At 44.6% G+C, this 21,312-nt stretch overlaps 1 protein-coding gene across 1 annotated transcript in view; it reads left to right on the forward strand.

The window, feature by feature from the left end:
- Window positions 1-21,312, forward strand: part of PAPPA (pappalysin 1) — a 180,977-nt gene that overhangs the window by 141,249 nt on the left and 18,416 nt on the right. Inside the window, exons 15-19 of the mRNA XM_062590886.1 lie at window positions 6,128-6,311; window positions 8,808-9,018; window positions 9,616-9,787; window positions 13,688-13,835; window positions 16,312-16,421. Coding sequence (XP_062446870.1) covers window positions 6,128-6,311; window positions 8,808-9,018; window positions 9,616-9,787; window positions 13,688-13,835; window positions 16,312-16,421 — 825 coding nt within the window. The remainder of the gene's footprint in view (window positions 1-6,127; window positions 6,312-8,807; window positions 9,019-9,615; window positions 9,788-13,687; window positions 13,836-16,311; window positions 16,422-21,312) is intronic.

Genomic DNA, 21,312 nt, shown 5'->3' on the forward strand with positions numbered 1-21,312 from the left:
GGCTTTCCCTAAACTATGCAATAACAGTGCAGTCACAGAAACGTAGCATGATGCAGAGATGGGGGTATTGTGGAAAACTGCACATTTCTTTAAATGTTCAGAAAATGCTGCTTCTTTGTCCCTGAGGCCAAGGGTGTGCGTAGCATGGCCCAGCATTGGTGCACCGCTGGGACTAGTGCATGCAGGAGATGTGGACCCGCTGTAGGTACTCGAGTGGACCCACTCTAGTTTGTGTTCACTTCTTAAATGCTGCTGGGTCCTGTAAGTGCAACACAACTGCGGTAACCCACATGTGCACCTTTGTGTGTTGTACGGGCAGCACGCACATCTGGGGACAGGGTGGGGGCTGGAGGCAGGCAGTCGCTCTCCGGAGCCTGTCTGTATTTGTGAAATACTGTGTTCTTCATAAGCTCACAGAGGGGGGAGACAGAGTGGAGGGGAATGAGTCAGCCCTTTCAACTCAATTACAAAACAAATACAGGACCCCGCGAGCTGGGCCTCTTCCATCCTAATTGGCATCAGCACCAGAACCCTAGCTCCAGCTGAGCATTTTTACAGAACAGAAAACAAGTTCTCAAACAAGCCTGAATGACTGAACCAGGAAATAGTTGGAAGAGATCTGTACATTAAACGCACAGGAATCCAAAACCAAATAAAACAGCCTAAGCATGTTCCACCAGCACTGTGTTGTTTAAATGCAAAAGGTACCTTTTGAGGAGGCTCAGCCAACTGTTACGGTATGGTTTTGTTCTGAGAACCTTGGTTTTAAAGCCTTGATCAAATTCATATGACAAGAGTGGAGGATTTTAACACCCCTAGCTAACATGATTCACTGCCTATTACAACACGCTTCCTCTCACCCTGATCTACTCTTGCACTTTATCATCTCCTTCCACCGATAAAAAAAAAAATTTTGAAGCTTATGGCTTTGTTTTGCTCTGTGCTGTTCAAATCAGCAAAGGAGTGAAGCATGTACTTAACACTATCCCTGTTTAGTGGAGCATTTTAAACACATGTTTTAAAGTTCATGCATGTGCTTAGGAGATCTGCTGAATAGGAATGGACAGTTTCTTTCACTATCATCTTGTTTTATTTCTTTGTGTCAGGTGCTTCAAGCCAGAACTTCTGTAACTTGCATGCGAGAAATGAATTATCTGAGAAACTCTGGAATCCATGGTTTGGATTCCTTGTATTGTTGTATTGAGTTGCATTGTGCTCATTCCACAATTGCTTCCCAGCTTCAGTTCTTCTTCTGATCACAAGCATTTGGTGATGAGACAGGACATGTGGATTGTTATCTGTATTCACAGGAACTGTATGCTATGATTGAGGAATTTTGCACAAAGCTGTTGGTTGTTTCACTGTTGTTATTCAGTTGGGTATTTTGCTTGATTGACTGATTTGAAGGACTTGAGCTATTTTTTTCTCACTTAGCTGACAGCATGGGAGCCTGTGCAAGAAGAAGGAAGGAAAGTAGCTTTTCACTTCCTGATGTTTCACACTCTTGGGTAGGAAGGAGACTGAGGTGAGGTGCAATGTCTCAAAGAGCAGACTGAACATCAGTGGCCTGTGACCACTGCAGGCTGATGAAGATGATTGACAGTCCCATGAACACACCCTGGTTTATCATCTGAACCAAATTTCCTTCAGTATTTCAGTGAAAGGCTTAAAAAAATGTGAACAGAGATTTAAAGGAAAAATTTTCAAAAGCACCTCAGAGATGTGGGAGCATAAGTCATATTTCAAATCAATCTTTTACATCTGAAGGGCTTTTGAAAATCATCCTAACTGTTCCTGAACTTCCTGGCCTCTGTGTCTCCTTGAAGCCATGTCTAATCATTCTTAGGGAAAAAAACATCCTTCGTTTCTACTCTCTGAGAAGCACTTGCTCCCAAATTTTGTTAAACTCCATAAAACCACCAAGTCCAAAATATATCAGCACTATATGCAGTAGAAGCCATTTTCTGTAAGACAAAACAAAACAAACAAACAAAAAAAACCCAAGCCATTACGCTATCTTGGAGTTCTCTCCCATACTCATTTAGGGACTTCAGCAACAAAAAAAAGTTTTGCCTATTGATGGGATCCTTCATGTTTCTTTTTCACAAAGAAGATCTTGGGATGTTTCGTTTTACCCTGATTTCCTCACTCCCCCATGACAACTCCATCACTCTTTTTTCTTTTCTCCCCCCACTTTTTCCCCTTTGTCTTTCACTTCTTTCCTCCCCCTTGTCCTTCACTGAAAGCCCTGCTCATTCTGTTACTTGTTGTCATCTCTCTCTGACGCTACCACCACTGCTGTTCTGGTCAAGAGGTGTTACTTAAAACCCAGCAGCTCCCTAATGTTGTGCAAAGGCATCATCAATCATGCCAGGAAAAGAAAGCACAGCTCATGTGGGTTCAATTAGAGGCACAGTAGTGGGCAGAAGTGGAAGAATACTTAGAGGGGAGGGCACAGCTGTTCGTTTTTAAGGAGAGGAAACTTCACACATGAAGCATCGCTTGAAGAAGGAGCCGTCTGGGATCTTGGGCAGCAGGAAGGAGACATGAATTCTCACAAGCTGTTAAAAGTGCCAAGAAACAAATCTTTCTGACACCAGATTTGTTTTCGTTTGCATCATCTTCACTGTACTGGACACTGTATCTTTGGAGACCTTTTTTTTTCCCCCCTTGTCACCTTCTCCCCCTCTTTCCCTCCTTGCATAAGCTTCTTTTGGAAGGCAGGACGTGAAGGGAAGCAGTTGCTGTGATGCCAGTCAAAGCAGCACAAAGTGCCCGAAGTGGCAGCTAGTAAACCTGAGGAGAAAGCCAAGTACTTCATGTGGACTGCCATGAACTGGATGACTTTGTCATATCAAACAGGTGAAACCAGCATGTACCCACTTGGACGTCAGGTGGGAGATTTACAAGGACAGGCACAGATGCTGCCACAAAGACGTGATGCAGGATATGAAAGTAGTCCTGCTCAGTCTGAGTCATTGGGAAACATCCCTGAACTTTGGCCTGGTACTGGGGGGAAGATGAGCTCGTGGATCAGTGGCTTTCAGCTGGTATACTGCCACCAAGCATTGCAAAGATTCTACCTTAAGGGGGGGATTCTGCAAAAGGGATAAACTGTGAGCTGATGGGTGCCATCTACAGTAACTTCCGTGGTAGAAATGTCCTCTTCGTTTCCAATCAAATGCACTAATCTTTGCCTCTACTGAAGCAAAGCCATTTATTTTGTGTTCTGCTATAGAAATTCATATGCTTGTACTTGAAGTGATGATACTGAATGATAGATATGCTCTAAAATTTATCATTATTTACTCTGACTTTGAAAACCTCAGCTTCTATCATAGTAAGTGTAGAACTAATTACCAGAATGAGCTGAGAAGCCAGGGTCTTACACGCTTGGGCACTACTTCTCTAGATGGAAGCAGCTTTCCAATGTGCTCAGAAGAGGAGAAGCTGTAAGTGTTTGGAAGAAGGTGATTTTTCCCAGATTTGGTTAGTGTTTTTGTTGGGAAAGCACCATAGGGGAAAGTCCGGAGTCAAAACCATGGCGAGATTAAATATTGCACATCAAGGTCTAGAACAGAGGCAGAAGTAAAGTGTGGAAGTATACTGCTAACTAGGAGTAGCATCCAAGGGAAGAATGGGCCTAGGTACATTGTATTTCCAACAGACTGTAGTGTCTCTCAGTTTTCTACGAATGAAGACTGCAGCTGGAATACACTTGCAAGCATTAGCTTGGGCTAACTAGATCACACTAAGACTCACAACTAAATTCTTGGATTTATAATCTCCTAGCATTGATATGACTCTCCTGTGCTTGGCATGAATCTGGCATCTGACAGGACACAATGAAAGACCCATGTCTTTTCCTTAACATTTGAATAGCACCTGCCATCTTCATTCTGATTTTGTTTTAACTCTCTGCTGATCAAGGTGTCTGGCAGCCATGGTGCTTAAGCGTTATTTGATGGTAGCATTTGTTAATGGAAGAGGCTTTACTGTATACTGGAGCAAGCAAGCCTGGAGTGCAGAATTACAGTGTTGAGTTCTGAGAGAGATTACAGATTTCTCTGGTCTCCAGACTAAGATCCTGGCTTTCAGATTGTCTCCATCTCCTCTGGAAATCTTTAGGACATGTGGGCTTGCAGTGCACTTGGGCAGAGCCCTGAGCAACATCACTAATTCAGACAGTGTACCTTAAAAATGATGGACATCCTCTCCAATGGTGGATAGGGGAGGCATAATTTCCACTTTTCTTTTAAAAACTGATTCTGAAGCATACAGTAGATTGTATATCTGGCATTTGTGGTAATGCTGCTATGAGTATGAATTATGAAGACATGGAAGTATGCTACCTTCTCTTGTTCAATGGCCATCAGAATCATACAGTAACTTCCTGTAGAAGCACAGACATCTTCAAGTCATCATCCATCTACAGAATATATTTTTTTTTAATGGTGCAGACGATCTGATAAGAAAAGACAGATTAACAGCCACTGGGGAACAAAATGGTTGAAAATGAGGACCTAGAGTGTTACTCCACCTGAGCACTCCATGAACCCCAGGATGTTCTACTCTAAATCTGTAAAGAGACTTTTTTTTTCCATCAGCACTGCTCCTTGTTTAAATAAACTCCACAGTCTAGAAAAGGGATTTTGTGCCTGCTTGGGAAGTGTCCAGTTTCTCAGCTCTGGGACTGCTTTTTCCATTCTAAATGCAACCATATATCAAAGGGAGACAGGTCTGAACTTCTGTTGAAACCATTAGGGTGTTTTTGCAAAAGGGAATCCAGGTCCCTTTGATGTGTGCTAGAAAAATTCCCCTTCCTTTTATAAACCCAGATCAATGGTTGGTGGTGCAGATCTCCTGTGAGCGTAGCAATCCTGAATAAAATATTCCCTGGAGGCATAAGAGTGCTGCTATACAACTTGGTCAGATTCTTTGCTGGTATCTTCCTCTTCCACAATACATATTTGGACTTCTCATATTTCTTTTTCTTCTGTCCCTCTCTTTATTGTGGTGTGGGAAAGAAGAGTCTTGCTTTCATATTCTTCACCTCTATTTTTTTAATCAGCCCTTTTTAATTAAAAAGTAGATATATTGTTTGTTCTACTCTCTTTGTTTGGTCACCTGGTAAATCCTTAGTCAGAGTGTTGGAAGGGTGGCCTCCTTTTTTTTTTCCCTCCCTCTCTTTTCATAGCATTCCAGGATTTCAGTCTGCTTCATTGTTTGAGTTATTCCTCAAATCCGTGGAAGTGTAGCTTCTCTGTAGCTATGAGTGGCATTAGGGAAGTCACAGCACAGACACGGACTCTGTATTCGACCTCTGCCATTTGTGACTTTCTGGACCAGGTGCCAGGTGAAAGTATGGGCAGGATGGGCTTGGGTCTGTCCATTGCAAATTCCTCCAGGCAAAAGCCTGTCTTTCAAGCATACACATCCCTAGTGCCAGGGCAGCATGCCCTGATTTCGTTTGGAGCCTTAGGGTACTTTGATAATAAAAGCGATAACAGCACCTGTCAATACTTGAACACGGTGTTGGGGTGACCCAGGCCAACTCCCTTGGTACCTCAGTCCCATAGTAACAGACGACTCGTGTGAAAGATTTGAATGGGAGTCCCCAACAGGTTCTTGCCAGGTTTGCTTTTACTTAGACCCCAGCAATGTACAGGAAATATATGGGCAATTACCTCCAAATGACTCTATCACTCCACAGGTGATAGAGGATCAGGGATAACTGTCAGCTCCAAACAGCTCAGACTTTCACAGGGGAAGGAACAAACTTCACCAAGTAGAAGCTGGAGAATGAAGCAATGTTGGTAAAACAAGAATAATTCCATTAAAATTCCTCCAATAATTACTGTCAGACATCCTAGTGTTGTAAAAAATAGAACAGGTTATTTCTGTCCTCAACAACTTGTTGCTTCTTTATGGGTAAAGATTTGGTTCAAACTGCAAAGGAGATGTATACATGTTGATTCTCTGATGCTGTTTTTGTGATACCTAGATGTTTTCAGTAGCCACTTTGTTTAACATGTAAGTCATGAAAATAATGGATGTTATTAAGCTTTAAATGGTTTTGACCTCTCCCTTGCTGGCTGTTATATCTTTAGTCATGTATCTTTTTCAGATGGAGTCCAGCATCACCATGACTTGCACAGATGGGAAGTGGAACAAGCAGGTGACCTGTGAGCCTGTGGACTGCGGTGTCCCAGACCAGTACCATGTCTACCCAGCCACATTCAACTGCAGTGAGGGGACCACCTTTGGCAAGAAATGCTCCTTCACTTGTCGACCTCCTGCTCTTCTGAAAGGTATTGGAGAGCGTCTGTGCAGTGAGTTGGGGACAGCTGCACAGCTAACAGAAACGTCTCCTAGTAATATATATTATTATTCCTGTTGGTTTAGAATTACTCACGATATCTTAAGTATGAAGAATTATAAGAGTTTATGGGAAGGTTTATTTATATTAAAAGTTAAGTTTTCTTTCCTCTCTCTTTTACCTTCCTTTGACCTTTTCTTGATTGAGGCTGGCCAAGCAGTAATGGCAGTGACTATTGCTTCCATACAATCAAAACACGGAAAAGTCATGGGGATAAATCAAATTGAACACTCTCATCTTATTTCCCATGCCTTCTCTGTTTTCTATGTCAGGCTCCCTTATATGCTTCCTTCATGTTTTCTAAAAGGCAGGAGAAGACTGAAGAGTCCCATGTCCCAGTGACACAGTTCCCTTTTGCTGTTTTTCCTAGTCCTCCCATTACCTCCCTCCTTTTCCACACTCATCTTGCTCTATAGCTGACCTTTCTCTTCTCTCTTCCTTGTTTGGGAGTCACTACAATTTTCCTAAAAATAACACCCACTTCTTCCTTTTTTCCTCTTCCCTCCCTTTCTCGTTCATTGCTGTTTTTCTGGTAGAGTCCCAATCATGTTCTCAGCACTATCCACTCTTCTTCTCATTAGCACATTGCCCTTTTTGATCTTCCAGACGAGGCATATGAGAGGGTATATTGATTTCTTCATATATAACCAAATTGTTCCATTCTTTTAACTCAACTAGGCAACCCATAGTGAAGGGTAAAACTACTCAAAAGGGAGACTTTTATCAAGGGAGTCTCTTCCTTTGTTACAAAGAGGTTCCCCTTCAGTAAGGAGGTGGTTTCTCATTGAAAATGCCTGGCATTTTCTTGATGGGAAAATATTTTTTAAAACTGAAAATAAACAACTTGGAGGAATGCAAAATTATCCCAAGCAGGAGACAGGTGCTTTTCTTGCAATGCATCAGAGGGTAAAACAAGTCACAAGTGACAAGAACTTGAGCTAATGACACCAGTGCAGGAAGCTTGAGGGACAATAACCAAATCCCTAGGTCAAGGCTTGTGCAGCTGTAGTGTGCAGCATTACTTCGCTTTTGTCTGGAAACTGTCTGAGCTGTGAAGTAAAGGAACCATTTGGTGTACAGCCATCAGTGATGACTAATAGATATTGTCACTAAGCTTCTGGAGAATGGTGTTTGAATGACTCATGCCTAATTCAATCACTGACGTCATGACAGCCACTGTTGGTAATGTCACAGCTTATCACTTTGCAGTGGCGAGTATGATATCACCATGGCTGGTCTGCAGAGCTGCTGCATGAGTCAGAGCAAAGGAGCATGGTGGTGCTCTAGAAAAGAGCTCCCTTCTGCACAAAATACCTCTGCTATTATCTGCAATTGAGAAGGGGAGAAAGAAAGCCAGGGCTGATTTAATGAAGCTTCTCTTATCTTTGTGGGTAGGGCGAGAGGGCTCCTCCACATACCTTCCTGAGCCCTCTGGAGCCTTTTGTTTCTTCTTCTTTGAATTCCAGCCTCATGCCCCAGCTCTCTTCCTTCCCCCTCAGAGAGATGGCATTACTCTGGCGTTAGCAGCTTGTCAGTGTTATTTTGGATAACTCAGAAGTTGGCTTACTGTTGAAAATATGTCTTTTGGGTTGAATAGAGTTCCTGCAGCAATGGTCAGGGATTTCAATAGAGCATTAGGGATTTTTGAAGGGTTAGTGGCTCATAGCTGTATTTTGTTTCTTAGGAAAAGCTTATTCCTTTTTAACTTACAGTATAAAATAGCATAGACTGTAAAATATACTGAGACTAGGCTACTTTTAGCTTAACATTCTGAAATCAAGTAGGTCATGGCAGAGGCAAATAAATCTATTGTATCTTTTACCTTTGAGGTGTTGACCAAGCAAGCTTCCTAAGGAAAACGAGTCTCTAATGAGTATTATGAATCATATTTATCACAGTACTCCCCGAGGACTGAGAGTCCCCAGCTGAGAATGGCTCCTCATTGTGTTGGAGTAGTGTATCTAATACTAGCAGATGCTGCTCCAAACTGCTCAGAATTGGAATAAAAAGGACAGATTCAGGGAAGGAGTATAACACAAGCAGAATAAAGAATGTAATGGCAGCAAGCACTCTGTTAAAGCCAGGGTTTTTGAGAGAAGGGAGTTGATGTAGGGGGCAGGTCTTCTTTCAGATTACGAGAACAACAAAATAGGAGAGAAAAGAAGTATAAAAGAATACAAAACCAGTGTGGCTCCCCTGTGCTGTAGCATTTCCTGAAATAAGCACTGTCTGCCTATTGTCTCTGGAAAACAATCCTTAATGATGTAATGTCATCATTTACAAAGACCAAATGCATAAGAATGCATGAATTCAGGGCTGAATTTGTCAAACCAACTAAGGTAGCTTTTGATTTATTATGAGTGTAATGACATTTGGAAAAAAAAGTATTCTGTTGAATGTTGTTAACTTTACTCACTGTCCTTTTCAGGAAACAACAGCAACTTGACCTGCATGGAGGACGGTCTGTGGTCTTTTCCGGAGGCTCTGTGTGAGCTAATGTGTAGAGCACCCTCCATAGTTCCTAATGCAGATCTTCAGACTACTCGCTGCCGAGAAGATAAGCACAAAGTGGGATCATTTTGCAAATACAAATGTAAACCAGGTTACCATGTCCCTGGATCCTCCAGAAAAGCAAGAAAGTACGTGAAATAGTAATGCCAAGCAGTCAATATGATTCAGGAAGCCATGGGTTAAAAAGATTTGGAGAAGAAATATGGGTTGTTTGTAACAAGCTTTATGTATTGTAGGGATTTTCACGGGACAGTTCCCTTATGCAGATAGTTGTGCAATTTCAAGGGGATTTAGGCACCTAACTCTCTTAAGTTCCTTTGGAAATCGTAGCCAATACTCAAAAAACAGATGTTACCTTAGAAATACCCTTTGATATGCAGTCTGGGGAGCCCCATTTGAAACTCTGCAGGAAAGAGTTAGTGCTATCGTATATTTTTGACTGTACACAAACCCACTTCAGACCAACCACAGCCCACAAGCCTGGGAAGCAATGTTTTGGGGATATGTGTCCAAAGCTGCAAGAGGAGTTTAGGCTAGGCAGTTAAATGTTGGTTTTGCAAATAATCATTATTTTCACTCAAAGATCCTATGACGCAGATTCGCAACTTGTTCCCCAAGTGTTAAAAGTCATCCCCTGCAACCTGCTAGCAGAGCTCAGAGTCTTTAGAAGGTCTTAGCTGACTCAGCTGCTCACTAAATGGTCTTGTTTGTTTCTACTCGGAAAGGCGAGCCTTTAAGATCCAGTGCACACAAGACGGCACGTGGCTGCCAGGAGCTTGCGTGCCTGTTACCTGTGAGCCTCCACCTTCCAAGTTCCATGGGCTCTACCAGTGCTCCAATGGCTTCCAGTTCAACAGTGAGTGCAGAATCAAGTGTGAAGATGATGACAATCAGTCGGTGAGTCACTCATATCCAAATAATCTAAGCCATAAAAGCATGTCTTCACCATATGACCTCAAGGGACCTTCATCTCAGAGAATGGCACCAAGTGCCATAGCTCCCTTGAGCCCTTGTCAGACCAGAAGTTAGCATCTTGTAGGATGTGGCTTTAGTATCCATCTTCAGAGGATCACACCACACCCTTGAGCTTTGGAGAATGACCCCACCTGACTGCTGTTTTTCTGTTCTTCAGTCTGTTGATGATTGCTGAACTGGGCTTGAGCCTGGAAGGTGAGAGCATCAAAGAAGAAGTTCAGATTTAGGGGCAGCCTTCCTCAGGTGTTGGAAGTGGATAGGCTGTGGAGTGGAAATGCTTCTGTCTAGGCTGAGCACTCCCAATCAAAGCCGTATTCCCCGGGTTTTGACAGGCCACTTTAGGAACAGCTTGTTTAGTACTCATGGCACTGTACCATGCCAGTCTAGCACATCTTTGTGTGTGTGAAAAAGGGCAGTGAGATGGAGAAGGGAAGTACATGATTCAAGTACACATTAACTGCTGTGAAGAGCCAAGAAAAACTGTTTTTTTTATCACAGTGGTAATGGTATTAATTATTACCCATTGAGAACTAACAATGAGTGACTTGCTGTTTTCCAGACAAGTAAGTGGCTGAAAGATCTGCCTCAAGTGGCTCTATAACCTAGCTAGAGAATTACCAAATATAGCTTCTGGTATTATGTTAATGCTGGAGGAAATAAGAAGTAATGAATGAAAGCAAGAAAGATATCAGTTGCATGCACTTGTCGTGTTCTGTACTTGACTTTTGTTTGTTGTTTTACCTTTCTTTACTCTCCAGTTCTTTTTGCCATCATGACTATATCCGTGTGTGTCATATGGTAGTTTAACTTTATAGGGATTATGACTATTTGGCCAAACTGTCTCTAAACTTTCATATTTTTCTGGCTGTGAAGGTGTCATTAAACATCAAGGGTCAGATTCTTATTCAGCATAAATCATCGTATTGCCTTTGACTTCCTAGGAGCTACAACTGATACCAGAAGAAGGCCTGGCCTTTAATGTTTAGTTTGAAATGCTTGGTTTTTTTCAGTAGAGGCAATTATAGTTTGTGAGATAGTAACATCCCCCATAAGTGCTACTGCTTAATACAAGTGGAGGATGTAGGAGCTGCTGTTACTATACACAGCGCAGAGAGCAGAGAATGCTCTGTCAAAGGAATTTGAATATATTTTCCGTTTTCGAGGACGTATTAAAAATGGGCCAGGTCTGCTCTAGGTCCAGTAATCTGAAAGATATCTCTGATACTTGCACCAAATGGTAAAGGTCACAGCTACAGAAGAAACAGCAATCAGATTTGGTGTGACCAGGAAGCTGCACTTACTACCCACATTCCCTGCAGAGCTGACTTGCCTGCTTCATGGGAATGAGAAAGAGAGAACCTCAGAATATGTGAGGTTTTGTATCAGAGCACCTGAAAAAGGTCTGGTTTTAAAAGGCTTATGTGAGATTTCAGGCCTTGTGAAATGAAAAGTCGCTAGTATTGCATGTAGGTGCAGTTTGCTTGGAAGGCTCTGTAATGCTTGATCTGTGGCTTGTGCACCTATGACTTGCTCTGACTGATCAGCATGGTGGAAGATGTGTACCATCTCTACTAGTACAGGGTAATGAGGACCACCAGTGTAATGGCAACTGGTATTACCGGTTTATGTGTTTTTAAATGAGCTAGACATGAAGAGATACAAGCAGTAGACTCGGGGTTAGAGCAATAATGAAGTAAGCTGTGGAAATGTCTCTTCATTGTAAGGAAGACTGTAGTGATTGTTCAGCTAGGAGCATCCTGAGCAAAAGAGAGAGACCATCTTGAGAAAGGGATTTGCAGGGAAAGGTATTTCCAGATATCCCAGAAAATAGATTACAGAAAAAGAGGGAGGACTCCTGGCCCAAGCCAGACCCACTTGAGAGGTGTTAATTATTTAAGGATTAAACCCCACTAAGTCTCTCTCAGCTATATAAGGTGATAATGCACGCTGCATCCAAGCAAGAAACACAGCAGGGATTTTCACAAGAGATTTTACAGGTCAGGGAGTGATGGACAGGATGTTACTATAGCAATGGATATCCTGGGTTCTCTAAGCACATTACAGTAACTATACAATAGTACCTCAATCACAGCCAACTCCAGGAACATAAATCAGGTTTCATGGCTCACCTTTAAAAATCATGGTTGAACTCTGGTGCACAAATTGCAGTGGAAGTTCACTGCATTTGCTAAAACAGCAAATTGTGCTCAATTATCAGTTAGCAATTTCTTCCTGAATTTGTCACCATGCTGAAAGATCATTACTCAGCTGTACATATTATATCTCAGACCACATCAGAGATGGAGGAGTCTAATGGTCATTTAAGCAGGTACCCTGCCCTGCCACCCAGAGCAAAGCTCTTCCATTTCTGAACGTTGTACAAAAATCATATGAACAGTCAGACCTAAATTAATCCATCTCTGCAAAACTGATCCTTAGGTGAAAGTCACCAAACTGGATCACGCACTGAGTCCATCTGGTTCATTATCCTCTCATATGATTTTCGTATTGTTTCTGGCAATAACCAGCTGTCTAGAGAAGAGAAAACAGGTCCCATCCAGTAGTCCGTCAGTAAGACCACTTTGCAGCTCCACTAAACATTGTGTTTGTGAACAAAGCTGAGCAGGGAAGCATAAGAATATCAAACATAACACACAAACCTGGCACCGAAGGCTGTGCAATCTTCTACTCTGGTGCCAGAGACCTCTGCAGATCCCTGTGCATCCCTGGTCTGTGGGTCTGGGGGAATGCCTCCAAAGACAAGTTCAGCATGCCTGATGTGAGTGTAAACTCTGTCTGGGATCCCAGGGTAGAAAGCATGCTAAAGGATCCCCAAGGATATCCAGCATGATCTCCAAGACCCTAGTGGATGGATGGTAGACAACATGCCTGGCATGTGAAACAGGCAAAGAGGAGTAAAGATCCTGCATGATGCTGCCAGTCAGCATGGCCCAAGCTAGCATCTGTTGGAGGTTTGGAGCCCAACCACAGGAGATATCCTCCTATTGAATGTCCCACATTATCCAGTGGTCGTTAGGCTCACAGATCCTTCAGAACAGCTTGTGCAGAAATCCCCAATGCCATGTGCATAGATCTGACAAAAGATTGCCTTGTGCACTCCTTTGTTGTTTCTAAAGGGCATGATATTTCCCCTTGGACTTTGGTATTCATTCTTCAGTATTGTACAGAGGATCTTTTCTATAAGAGAAATGTCATATTCTATTCCTTCACCATCCCACACCAGAGGATTTTTTTCTCACCTTTACACCTGCCTCAGTGCATGTCTGTCTCAGACTCTTCACTTGCTGTCACTCAAGGCAGCCAAGCTCTAAAGAGCACGTTCTGCCCTGCTAAGCATCCCTGCTTGGTGTCCTGCTTTTGTTTCTCCTTCAGATGGGCATTGGGGATTCTTTCTTTTTCAAGACAAGGATGATGCAACTAGTTAGAAAATGGGAGGAGGAAAAAGGTTATCTACATTTAACACAAACCTCTTGACAACAAGAAGGAGGGCAAATAGGGTGAATGCACGTTTCTTGCAGCCAGAGTGGGTCCATTTTAAGGCAGAGAACTTACAAAAGCCCTGTAAAAACATTACCTTGCATAGAAGAGGCATTTGTGTGCATGTGCAGTCTGCTATTTTTATTTTTTGGAATAAAACCCCTTCTTGCCCCCCAGGGCTGACAATCCCAACCGGTGGCTTCCCCGTTCCAGCAGAACTTTGTTCCCAGCTTGGCTCTGCCTGCTGTTCACTTCCCAGACTGAATTTGCTTTTCTTGCTGTTGTTTTTGTGACTGTCCTCGTTATCTCCTTTCACGTTCCCAGGGCCGTGGTAGCAATGTGATTCACTGCCGGAAGGATGGCACCTGGAGTGGCTCCTTTCATCTCTGCAAGGAAATGCAGGGCCAGTGTGCTCTGCCCACTCAGCTGAACAGCCACCTGAAGCTGCAGTGCTCCAGCGGCTACGGAATAGGTTTGTGAGCATCAGCCCTGGCCGCCTGCCACGGAGGGATGGGGGGGGGGGGGGAGAAGAAGTGGGAGAGAGGAGCAGGATAGGAACAAGAGGGAGGAAGGAAGGAGGCTAGAGTCCTTGAAGTCACCTTCTCTTGTGGACCAATTTGCCTCAGTGAAATAACTGCTTTTAGGAAACATGAAGCTTTTGGAGGCCAGACATCATGTAACATATACTAACTGCCTACTCCATACAGCGTTTCCAATTTCGGCATGTCCCTTCTTGGCCAGCTGGTTTTAATGGGCAGCCAGCAAGCCAAACTACACAGGAGATGTATCCAGCCCTCAGAATAAAGGGCTGGTACCTGAATTTGCTCTTACACTTCTGTAATCTGTCCCCCCCACCTCTTCCACCACACAGGGGACAGAGGAATACACTGTAGACTTTATTTTCAGCCCGCGTTCTTGAGGTGTCCCTGCTGTAATGGTTGCAACGTGAGCTGCGCCGGCTGCCGCCGACCCTGGGTGTGCGAGGCCCCTTCCTGCGCCCCCTCTCCCAGCCCGCGCCAGGCCCCCTCCTCCCCTTGCGCTGTCCCTTTGAACTTGGAGAAAGCGTTCCACGTTGTGCGGCTCCCTCATTATAGCACAGCCGGGTGAGGGACCGCGAGCCTGCCGGCGTTCCCTCCCCGGGGAGGAGAACACGACCTGGATGAGATCACCGCTCTGTAATGATGCCAATTACAGATCATATATCAAAACAATTCCGACCCGCTCCTCTCCGTAAGTGTAAATAGCGCGGCGGAGGGCGCGAGAGCGAGCGGCGAGCAGGCTGCAGCGACTCTTAATGTGGCGAGGCGTTTTACCCTTGAGATGAGGTTACCTACCAGGGGCAGGCAGGTTTTTCCAAGGAGAGAAATACCAAATGCTGGGTTTGAGGGGAACATTTCCCTGCGCTGGGAGCGGGGAGGGTTTGCAGCTCCGCTTGGCAGTGGGTGATCACCTTCCTCTGCTCCTCTCATGCCCGAGCCTTGCTGGGGACAGCTGCCAGCCACGCTGGGGTGGCCATCCCTGGCAGCAAGGTCCAGCGGGCCCGATTCTGAGCAGGGGTGGTGCAGCCTTCATGGAAGCAAAGGACTTGCCGTGGTGGCCTCCTGCCTGGCCCGAGCTGTGGACCCTCAGCTAGAGCATGGCTCTCACTGGAGCTGCAGGAATAGCTCCAGAAGGGCACATCAGCGGTTGGCTCTTATCCTCAGCAGATGGAGACATACCACACACTTTGTTAGGCTCTCCTAGCACCACCTTTCAGGATCAGGTTGTTTGGGTTTTCCTCTCTTTTTTTTTTCATGAGTTTTTGGAAGCCTGATAGATGTCCTTCCAAGAAGACTTTCTGTCCACTCGTGCACAGTAGGGCTGGTATTAATGGGCGCTTATCCAGCGAGTTCATGAAGCCGCTACCGCTTGCGCTAGGAAAGCAAAACAAACCTCGAGCTCTCCACGAGCCTCGCTGGCTAAACAAACTGGGGCTGCTTTGTTCCCTCTGCTCCTCCATGTGGGAGTATATGAGAAGGCAGAAGCAGGTGGGGAAAATAATAGCATCCAGTCGTGGTCACTATGAATCCCACACACCTTCGGTAATTCCTCAGACACCTAATCTGCCCTTCCAGGCTGAGGTGTATGTTGAGCCAAAGGTTCAGCTCTCCAAACCAGTGCAGAGATTAATTCCACCTCCAACACTGATTGGAGTGCAGAAATCCTAATGACATGTTTGTAGCAGCTGTGCCATTCAAGAGTGATTTTCCAGGGGGGAAATGGTAATGGTCCAACACACTAGGGCTTATGGTTGTGTCACCACAGGGCTCTGGGATATTGCTGCAGAGTATCACAGCATGTTTTAATAAAGAAAGGACAGGATTCCCACAGGGCATGACAGTTAATCAGAGAAAAAGCAGGTTTATGTGTGAACAAAGCCATCATTACTTCTCTGCATACTTCTATCAAATATGGGACTTAGGTGATAGCTTGCCTGAATATCGTTAGGCTTGATCACTGTCCAAAACATTATTATTGAAGGCCTTTAAATTTGACAGATCAAACAGTAAGATTTTTGTCATGTCATAGGTGAGATGAGTTTGGTGGCCTCTCCTTAATCAGTCCCAATGCTTGAAAGAGCATTTCCATTTGAAATGGAAAAACCTTCAGACCTTCTTGGTGATCTGAAAGAACAAAATCTGACCCCCTCCTTGGAGTTAATAGCCAGAGAAAGACCTAGGTAGACAGCTCATAAGAAAAGGCCTTGGAATATATGCCACCCCCATGGCTTTCTACTGAGATGTTATGGGACGTGCTCAGCATTTCAAATGTGGCGACAAGATATGTGATAGTTACTGTTGACTGCTAATTGCAATTTAAGAAAAAGGAACTCTAATCCTATCCTTCAGCGGGAAGGATACTGAAAAGCTAAGAAGCTGCTAGCTTTATCCTCTCCATGTTTTGTGCAGGCGCTGAGTGTACCACCTCATGCCTGGATCACAGTCATGAGCCCATCCTTCTGCGTGTGAACGAGACTGTGCAAGACATCCAGCACTGGATGAACCCTCAAAGAGTGAAGGTCAGTGCCTACTGAATTTACTAACTGTATCACCTTGTTACAAGTTTACATGCAGTGAGCAAAAAGGTAGCTTTACCCTCAGTTTGTCCAGTGAAAAGAAATACATGAAGGAAACCCTTCTACCCTTTAGAAAAGAATTTCTGAATTTTATTCTTCTTTGCATGTTGTTCTAGCAACATGGTGCCTTCCTCTCCATATGGGTTTCTCTCTGTGATTTCCCAGGAAAAATTAGTTCGAGATAAAGGTCCCAAGTCAGCATGTTCAGATCCACCCAGCACCCACAGTGGGTCTGGTCTCCTGGAAACAGGATTCTTTACTCAGGAAAACATGATGGAAAATGAGAGAAAGGGCACAGGACGGGTTTTGTTCTCTTCTTCCTCTTCAGTATTTTGCACACTTTGAGTGGTTGGGCTGCATTTTTCTGCCCTGCTTTTGGATGACAAAAGAAGCTGGTACACAGGGTATTTCATTTCCCAAACCAGCAGAGCTCACCGAGTCCTCCCCTCTCCCCTTCTCCCGCATGTGATAGATGCCTACTCAGCACAGCCCATTCCAGAGGTCACCACTTCTTCCTCCTGTGCACTGCAAATGCACAGACAGCATTAGCAACTCGCAGCACCCCCATTCAGCCCTGTGCACCCTCCGGCACCCGCTGCTATCAGTCTGCCTCTGTGGGGACATGCACTCCCCTGTATGGTGCCTTGAACATGCACTCTCACCCATACACACACGTGCCACTTGTAGCAAATAGCTCTTTGGCTACACACCTGCTCTTGGATGCCAGCAGGAGATGCACTCCAATTCTTCATGAAAACCCTCATGCTGTCTACATAAATATGCTGTCCTGCCCAGCCATACATGTAAACAGGCGCTTGTGCATAGACAGTATTTATGCAGGTGTAGACATTTTTCTAGACATGCTCAAATGCATGTCAGAAGAAGCTGGCACATCACACGCAAACAGAGCGCAGGTTACTTACTGGTGGTGCTTTAATGAACACTGTCTTCTTTGACATACTTGGCCCCAGCTTTACAGGAGCCCATGTTTTACACACTTTGAGCTAGATTTAATAAAAGAACGGGCAGCCAACACAGCGCTCTGTATATACTGAACAGCTTTGAAAACCTGTTTGCTTCTCCATATGCCTAAATGTGTACCCAGGGTTTGGGATTTTTTAAATCAGGCCTTAGCTGTGGGCAGCGAGCTGCTCTGAAAATCTCAGCCACTTTATATTTCTCTACTTCACACAGAGCCATAGCAAGCAATAGAATAAATTCTGGAAAGGGCTGGGAGGCATAAGCCCAGAGAATATGACAAGCGCACAGTATCCTTCCTCGCTTCCCATTCACTCCAGATGCTGAGATTATATTACTGCCTAAGCCTAGGCTTTGCCAAGTTTCTGGCCTGAAACATAAAGAAAACCCCTATCTCTATGTTAGGGGCAATTTCTCACTGGCGCTTTCCTGAGCGCTAGACTTTAAAGTGGTTTTGTAATTCATGGTGAAATACAGTGACAGCTTCCCTCCCATTCTCTGCTGTGCTCCTTCATTTATTGATGCTGGTACACAGAGGGAGCTGTAATGAGTTTTATACCTACAGGTCTCTGGAGGGCTCATTAGGCAGCAGGGAAAACATATAGTAGTAAAGGGGGAGATGAGGGGAGTGAGGGATGGAGGAGAATTCATGGTTTCCAAGTGTACCGTGGTAAATATGTCCTTTTTTGCCCTTATGATGAGGATCTTACAAGAGTTTTAGACTATGAACAGATATGAATCTGATCCCAGAAATGCTCCGTAACTAATATGTGAGATTTGGGCCTTAAAACATGTATTAGGAGATGGAGGGAAGCCCTCAGGGGCACAAAGAGAAAGCAGCTCTGTTCTGAATGTCAATAAACATACCTCCTTTAGAAACAGAGGGCTGTGTCCCTCAGAACAGGTACAAGTTGGGTTGAGCAAGGTTTCTTCTTGTCCAGCTGCAGTAGTGTATGCATGGGCCATAAAGACAAAGACTTGCACGAGACCAGAAGGATGATACTAAAACAAGAAGGGAGGAAATTTTTTGCTGGACACTGTAAAACAACATCCATCATATCCAACTCTCCAGATAAGGGGAAGTCACCCACTGGAAGTCAGTGCCTTGCACAGAGCTCTGAAATGGGAGAAATGTCACCACGGGTGGGGTCAAGGAGACCCTGCAGAGACAGGGACTCGGATGCCTTTGCGAAAGGTGTCCACGCCAAGCTGCTTTATCATTAATAGTACACTGCATCTCTATCCGCGTTCAGTGAGAGCTTACCGTTGTGGGAAAAGTCAGCAGCCGTTTGCATTTACATAGGAGTCCTTGTGGATGTCAGAGTACTTGAGTGACACAAAAGAAACATTTTTATGTACTTAATTTTAGGTACAGGTAATGTACAAATTCAGTGCAGTGTGAGAAACAGATAAAGGCAGGACCTATCTGTGGAGCTAACATTCAAGACAGGCACAGATAAAGCATAGGGAGGGCTTGCAAGAAAAAAAATATTTGTGTGTGGCTGTTAAAGCAACAGCTGTTATGGAAGCAAAGTGGGAAGAGGGAATCATCTCTCCTCTGGGAGTTGTTTAGAGCAGAGCTGTGCAAATCACTTGATTTTTCGGTTCGCTGGAAGTTCTGTCAAATTAAAAAAAAATGTTTTCTCTTAACCAAAGTGACTTTTTTGTTGTGATTTTTGGTGAACCAAAAAGCTGGAGAAAACCCATGTTGGTCTGAACATAACTTAGCATTTAATTTCCAAGGATTTTTTTTTTTACTTTTTTTTAAATAAAAATGAAACAAACTTGGAAATTAAATGTCGTCTTAAAATAAAAACAAAACAACAGATATTTCATTTAGAAAAATGTCAAAATACCAATGTGCTTTTCATAATTGTTTTAGGCTGAGTTGCTCTACTGGGTCTAAAATAGTTTACGGAAATCGGTGCAAATATGCAATGATGTGGTTCATCTGTTCCAAATCATCATGTTCAGCAAGAAGAAATTTCACCTGAAGTCTTCCACGTGTCTGTTGTTCTGTGCAGGCCATGTTCGGAGCACTTATTGCCACCCCAATATGGCCCATGGCTCCTATGTAACATCCAAGTGCAAGGGGCAGAGAGTTGTTGAAGACATCTATAATTAGAGCTGCCAAGACTCTGTACTGACAGTGGAGACGAAATGAAATGCCTCAGAAGGGCAGTTTGACTGCTCTTTCCCATTGACTGTAGAGAAACAGAGCAGGCGCCTGATTTCTTCTTGGGTGCCATAATGCGTTGTCTGACTTTAGATCCTTGCCTTTGTGCAGAGCAGGAGCGGGGCAAGTACTATGGAGCACGTGCATGCAGGTGATGGCCTTGAAAGGGCTGGAGTGCCCCGACTCTGCCTGCCAGCTGGGACAAAGCATGGCCATAGCCACACTGGACTCCTTGGATACTACCCCACTGCTAGCAATGTGTTTTCCCATATGGCTTGCATCCGGGTATCACAACCCTTAGGATTTTGCATGTCCAGAACAATCATGGAAATGATTGTTACCTTAAGTACTCCAGTGTGAACCACCAGAATCTGTCCCTAATTATTCCAGCTTTGCAGCTTTCCTCTTTCCTTCCCCTCTCCCTTTGCTGTGAATATTGGATTCATCTTGCAGCAGGAAAACTGTGACACAGAGTAGTGAAATGACTTATTGCAATGTGGCAATGCAGCGACAGAGAACCCAGGAATTCCCACCCCGTCTGTAACTACAGGAAGAAACTACCACAAAGAACTGTGTCTCTCCTCCCTTGTCAGCAGTTGCTGATCCCCTCACCACTGCGATATTAAGCCCATGGTTAATTGTCATGTTCATTTAGTGCCTGAGGAGAGAGTTAGTCGAGACCAGTAGATGCCAGTCCCTGCACTTCAGCCCTGGGGGACACTTGACCCATCTAGGTGGAGGAGAGCTCTCCACGGGCCTCTCCCAGGGAAACCTAATCCCCTTTGCAGCCCTCAAATGGTTGACATCACTGTGTTATTGCCACAATGGGGAGGGAAGCGCTGTGACCGGAGGCACTGGGTCTTCCCTCACAAGGAGAAAATGACAGCTTGATTTGCTTTCTTGGCTCTTTGTTACCTAGTGTGGGACCATATCCCAGCTTCCTCTCCCTTCACAACAGATGGAGTCACAGCCACCAAACCGCAGATGTAGCTGAATGGCATTTATGGGATGGGGACACAACCAAAGTCAATATACAAGGTTAAGTAGCAAGGCCTGACCAGGAGGGCAGCTGTGCTGCAGAAGCCAACGTGCGAGGGGCAGCCGGGAGCCAGCAGGGAGGCATATGTCACCGCAGCGGCTGGGAGCAGGCATCGGCGCCTGGGAAGTGAAGGAGCCCACTTGCTCTCACGTAGTCAGCAGCCAGATGGGATTCCCTCTTTGCTCTGCCTTGCAAGTGGTAGATGGGATCCTTCCATCCCATCCACCTTTTACAATGCTTTCTGTTGGCCTTGTAAATCCAGTTTCCTCTCTGTTCACACTGATGCCATTGAATCTTTGTCTGACTGACAAGGCTCCTGCAGTAGTGCCTTCCATACCGCTGCTTAATATTTACGCATTTATTTATTTCAGTTGCCTTGTGCAGCATCCTAAGGTGCCTTTGCACCTGTTAGAACCACAGCATGCCCAGCAAGCTGTATCCTCCCCAATTTCTGTACACCCCCACCCCACCCTCCACACGCATCCCCTTGCATCCCGTTGTTCTGCGCATGTCACAGCAGGTGCTTCAAGATGCAAACAGGCCTTGTGGTGTGAATTCAGGGTTTGGAGAACCAGCAAGGAATGCCAAGGGCTCTTCCCAGACCGTACTCTGCTTCCAGCTTTGTGAACAGGAGCAGGATT

Source organism: Rhea pennata, chromosome 18 (assembly GCF_028389875.1).
Source record: "Rhea pennata isolate bPtePen1 chromosome 18, bPtePen1.pri, whole genome shotgun sequence".
Lineage (NCBI taxonomy): Eukaryota > Metazoa > Chordata > Aves > Rheiformes > Rheidae > Rhea > Rhea pennata.